This window comes from Orycteropus afer, unplaced genomic scaffold, assembly GCF_000298275.1.
Source record: "Orycteropus afer afer isolate SDZICR_OR568_19922 unplaced genomic scaffold, OryAfe1.0 scaffold00155, whole genome shotgun sequence".
Classification (NCBI taxonomy): Eukaryota; Metazoa; Chordata; class Mammalia; order Tubulidentata; family Orycteropodidae; genus Orycteropus; species Orycteropus afer.
This window is the reverse complement of record NW_006921742.1, coordinates 5906931-5912755: the sequence shown is the minus strand read 5'-3', so window position 1 is coordinate 5912755 and position 5825 is coordinate 5906931. Positions and strand designations below refer to the sequence as shown.

The 5825-nt window shown below is 39.0% G+C and overlaps 1 protein-coding gene across 1 annotated transcript in view; it reads right to left on the bottom strand.

Moving 5' to 3' along the window:
* IL22RA2 (interleukin 22 receptor subunit alpha 2) overlaps positions 1–5825 on the bottom strand; it is a 117932-nt gene that overhangs the window by 107829 nt on the left and 4278 nt on the right. Inside the window, exons 3-4 of the mRNA XM_007946312.1 lie at positions 3818–3996; positions 3336–3451 (exon numbers count right to left, since the gene is read on the bottom strand). Coding sequence (XP_007944503.1) covers positions 3336–3451; positions 3818–3996 — 295 coding nt within the window. The remainder of the gene's footprint in view (positions 1–3335; positions 3452–3817; positions 3997–5825) is intronic.

Here is a 5825-nt window from a genome sequence, read left to right as displayed (position 1 = left end):
TCTTCCTGTGCAAACACTGCCCTTCTGATCTCCCATGGTTGGTTTTTCTAAGGAGTGTACCTACTTGGTATAAATGTTCACTTTATATGCCTGTCTACTGTTTGTCTAGAAGCTACAAGAATGAGTTCAGTTCCAGGCACAAAAGGTGGCTAGGGGCCATAGTTGCAGGAGTTTTACCAGTCTCTATCAGACCAGTAAGACTGGTCTTTATTATGATTTTTGAGTTTTGCCCTGCATTTTTTTCCCACTCTATACAGAATCTCCTATTTTGATTCCTTTTTGAGTGGTTGACAGGGGTAGCTGGGCACCATCTAATTCTTCCAGTCTCACAGTCATGTAGGCTGAGGTTTGCATGGCCCACTAGTCCCTTGAACTAATTGTTTCCATGTGTCACTGGTTTTCTTCATTCTTCCTTGTTCTGGATGAGAAGAGACCAACATTGTGTCTTAGATGGCCACTTGTAAGCTTTTAAGACCCCAGTCCCTATTCATCAAAGTAGGATGTAGAACAATGTTTTTGTGTAGTATGTTATGCCAATTGAGCTTGATGTTTCCCTTGACCATAGTCCCAAGCTCACAGGCCCAACACCTGGCTCATGGTATTTGGCTGTGGCTAAGAAGTTATCATAATTTTGCCCCGTGTTAGCTCTGTTATGTATATGGACATTCTTACAGCACATACAAATATGTATGTAAAAATATTATCTGCCAAACGTATATATGGTTGTGAGTATATTCCCTTTTGCCTAGACATCCTGATCATTCAGCCTACCTGTTTTTAAAGAGCACTTCCCAAGGTTTTTCTTTTTCTTTTATATTTAAGTGGGGGTGGTCATAAATAAAGAACACAAACCCTTCTTATCCACATTTAAATAACATTGAGCCAACCCCTTCAACATTGGCTATTTTTACCTGACTTACCTTATGAAGCAGACTAGAAATTGGTTTTGTTTAATAAATAAAATTGAACTTGACCCCATTTCTACATTTGAATATAATAATCACAGTACTCTGCAAATTCTCTTCACTGGTGGACACCAACTAAGGTATGAAACTTTCTTTTCTTTCACTAGAGAATTGTTGGTTGAATGTATGGGGTATAAATCTCAAGTTATCCCAAGGAACCATGTGGAATACCATGCAATGATTTGCTCAGTACCCATTCTACCCTCTTTCTAGTTGTCAAGTGGAAAAGCTAAAAATGACTTTTTCTGAACTCTTTTGGAGCTAGCATTTTGCCTGTGATCCTATTATTTTGGATTTAATTGAACATCCCATCAATTCGATCACTGGGGTGAGATTTGGAAGGCAAGTAAAATAATAATGCTACCAGTTTGTACCATGAATCTTCTTTTTGTCCTTCCCCACAGGGTCACTGCAAATAGGAGGAAAGTATAAGTACAGACCTTTAGTCAATAATGGACCCTGATTCTGAGTTGATAATAGTCCTTGAGGATTCAGAATACAACTATAGGATCTTATGGAGGTCAGATAATAAAAGCAATTATGGCTTGAGTCCGTTTCTTAATTAGATATACACAACTGACAGAATCTATTCTCGTTTTGGTTTCCTGATCTGCAGAATGGCAGTTACTATGACATGAAAGGCCAAGTAGAAGCCCACAGAATTTCTTCTTTGAATAAAACAGAAAATCAGAAGCAATACCTTATCCCTTGCTAACTGCAGAGATTAATGCATCAAAAATCATCTCAAAAGATACAGAAGTAGTAAGATATTGTCCCATTTAAATCATCTATTGGAATTATAGGAGTTCTGGTAGCGTAGTGCCTAAGGCATTTGACTGCTAACCAGAAGGCTGGTGGTTCAAACCCACCATTTACTCCTCAGAAGGAAGGTTGGACAGTCTACTTCCATAGAGATACCTCCTCGGAAACTCAAGGAGGGGTCGCCATGAGTTGGATATGACTCAACAGCAGTGGGTTTGGTTTTTTGGTTTATTGGAATTACATATATTTAAAAAATGGGTCTTGAATAACGAAAGGGATCATTGTAAACATTCTCAGGTGGTAATTGCTTATAACTGCTATTCAATATATTGTCTCTTTCCTGGAGCCAATCAGCATAGCCTCTGACATACTACTATTGATTTGAAGAATGATTTTTTCTTTCCACTAGCCAATAATTAGGAAGCATCAAAACAGTTCTTTTACTTGACTTTCAATGCCATCCTGGCTCTCTGTCATATGTAGTCTTCAGAGACCTTGGTCCTCTCATCACAAAATATCATGTTGGTTCACTAAAATGATTACATAGCATTGATTGCACCTGGTATGCCTAAAGTACTAGGTATTATAGATGATTTAGTAAGATACATGTAAGCAGAATGCTGGAGTTAAATATCATAAAACTTCAGGTGGTCCACTTATCTGAGTTCTGTTGAGACATTTCCTCTGAAGTGGAACACAAGTTGCTTCACTTTGCACTTCCAACTACTAAGAAGGATTGAGCTTGTTGGGAACACACACCACATTTAGTAGTGTTACCCTTTTCCATAAGATTTTGAGTGGAACCAAGAGTAAGAGATATAATTCCCAGCTTGTCCAGGAATCAAGCAGCTCTACCACTTGCCATTTATTATCATCATGCTGATATAATGATTCTCAAAATGTCTGTAACAGATCAAAATGCTATCCAGGGGCTGGCAACCTAAGATCACAGACCCCTGGAATTTTGGAGCACAGTCATCCTCTCTTTAGCAAATAACTATTCTTATTTTGAAAAACAGCACTAGATTTCCTTGTTACTGAGCCCTGGTGGAAACTGAACACATGACCTTGGAATATCAAGGACCATGCAACCCAAGCTTCACATCATGAACTGGGTATCCTCTGATACACCAAGTCATAAAATGTACAGCAACACAACAATTTAAGTGGTAGTAGATTATATGAGCTCAGTCCATAGCAGGTCTTAACATTAAAGTAAGTTGTAAAAGTAGGTAGCTCATACTCCCAGTGCTCCTACTTAAGGCCTTACCACTTCCTCCCTACAGTTATGGTCTCTCAAGGAGTTCCCTATGTCCAATTAGTGAACCTCGTTCCCAGAAGCTAGCACCAGTGCAAAGTGGACTTGCTGTAGCATTATACACTACTCAGATGCTGGTAGGAGGTCTGCAAAGAGGTCTGGATGGACTCCTAAGTACTAAGATCCAGAACATAAATATTTTTGTTCATGTGACTGCATAACAAAAGGCATCTACTAAAGAAGCTCTCATAAATCTAGGGGCACACAGTGACAGCCTCTGGGTTCATTAACAAAATAACTGTGAAAGGCATGGAGGATATATAGAGTCACCAATACGGACTTCCTCTTACCAATGCTGGACTGACCATGTCACTACTGAGCGTCCAGCTTCCCAGTAAGGACATCCAAGGCTGGGCCTCCAGTATTGTCCCATATCCCGGGGAGATCTTATAGATTTTTTTGATCCCTTCCAACCAAGAGAGGAAAGGGACACCGAAATAGACACTTTTCTGTTTATAGATTTGTCTTCCTTGCTGGCATGCATTATCACAGCACCCCTCAAACAGTAGCAAAAAAATAAAATAAAAAAAAAATAATGCCATTGAGTTGATTCTGACTCATAGCAACCCCGTTTTGCAGAGTAGAACTGCTCCATAGGGGCTTCTGGGCTGTAATCCTTACAGAAGCAGATCACCAGGCCTTTCTTCTGCAGCACTGCTGGGTGGGTTTGAACCACCAATCTTTAAGTTAGTAAGAAGAGCAAAGGGCTGTGTTTGATGAGGACTTTTCAAGCACAGGAAGAGCAAGTATAGTGAAACGTCATGGAACTCACTTTCCCACCAGGGAGTAAACCGTGGGCTCACGCTCCAGCTGGAGTGGATCTCAGCCACAGCCGCTCTTACCCTCCCATAATAAAGTTCTTGTATATCTGAGGTTTCATTGGTAAGGTCACAAAAGGGTTCTTGAATACCCCAGCAGTCCTCTTTATTTATCCATTTTGTCTGTCCATACCTAGAGAAGGAGAAAAAAGGAAGACCTGGATCTCTCTTTTCCATTGAAAGAGCCTTCAAATTTTTCAGTGCATTAGTAATTTAGGCTGGTTAAACTTGTCTTGTAAAATCAGTACCACTGTGAAGTCTTATGTTTACTTCCTCTTCTTGTTTATAGTGGTTACTTTAAAATATCTTTCTTAAAAAATCCTTTTTGTTTACTAAAGTACTATCTTGCTGAAAGATGAACTCAAACCTGATGACTTCTGAATCACTAACATAAATAACTTGAACACTTTTTTTTAAAAAAAAAATACTTAGTAAAAAGCTTCTCTTCTGGTGTCCCAGTCAATTTCCATGTTTGAGTAACTAGCTCTCCACATCCTAATGCTGCTAAGATTTCACTCTGTGGCTTTCTTCTTATTGGCTTGCTGTTGAGTAACATGGCTGATTCTGAGAAGTCGTTGTCATTTTCACCTCCAGTGATGCTCACCCATACCAGATGGTGGGTCTCTTTATTGATAATAGACTAGAGGTTGTAGTGAGTGAGTACATTACAGGAAACTCTGTATAACTTGGGGCTGGGAGAGAGTGAGAGAAACCCATGGAAGAAGACTGCAAAGCAATGAGGTAGATAGATTGACTTTAGCCTGAGACTATGGCATGATGCAACAGCAAAGGGAAGACTGATGTGGAAACACCAGACACAAATCACAGCAAACGAAACAAGATGGTGGTAGAGGAAGAGAACAGTAATTAGAGGCTGGGAGAAAGGCTTCCCAAAATATTTGTTAGAAGACTTGAAATCTAACTTCCTAACAGTATCATGAGGAGTATTGTTGGTGACTGTACTCTGTAAACCACATGATCAGAGCAATTTCATTGTATCAGAAAATAACATTACAACAAAACCAACAACATATGTTGAGCATAATTTGGTGTTTTTCATTGTTATTTATTAATAAGATGTTGTCTTTGCTAGCTGAATTTAGCTGTCATGTATGACTTCCCTTATAATGGGATACCTCATTTTTTGTCCTACCCCAAATGGGACAGATATAACAGTAGACCCACATGAACTGGATAGAATCCCAGTGAAAGATTTTTAAAAATGTATATTTGCACTGAGCTGTTTGAAAGAAAAAAAAAAAAAAAAAAACCTATAGACAAGGATATATGCAAATATTCTGGGATCTGAAGTTTACACAAGTTTTGAGAGCTGTCTGAAAACTATAATTACAAATATAAAATTAGATGGGGCATTGAAATTTAAGCTTCATGATAAAACATCCACTAATCCTCTTACTACTGAAACTTGGGCCTATTTATACTGCCTAAGATAAAGAGCAACAAGCCCTACTTGATAGATGCTTGATAGAAACATCGCCAGCTATGCACAAACTTACCCTTGGAATGGAGAAATCTATATTGTAAAGATTTGTAAACTTTAGAGTCATTACACAGACTATACAGAAAAAGTGGCAACAATTAAAGACTGAGAAACTTCTGGAGATATTTCCTCTGAGGTCAGAGGGAAGTTGTTTTCCTTACTTTTCATCATCTTGATTCTGACTCCTGGTGACCCCCTGAGTTCAGAGTAGAACTGCTCCAGAGAGTTTTCAAGGCTGTGACCTTTCAGAGGCAGATCCTGGGGCCATCTTCTGAGGTCCCTTTGGTTGGGTTTGAATTGCTAACCTTTCAGCTAGCGACTCCAGAGAGAAATTAATTAAAAGGGAATTCTAATCTAGTACCTGCCCTATGCTAGACAGACATGTTACCAACATGGCCATCTGGGTAAAGTTATTGAACAAAAATTGTTATTTTGGTCCATATCTGCAGCAGATTTTATTG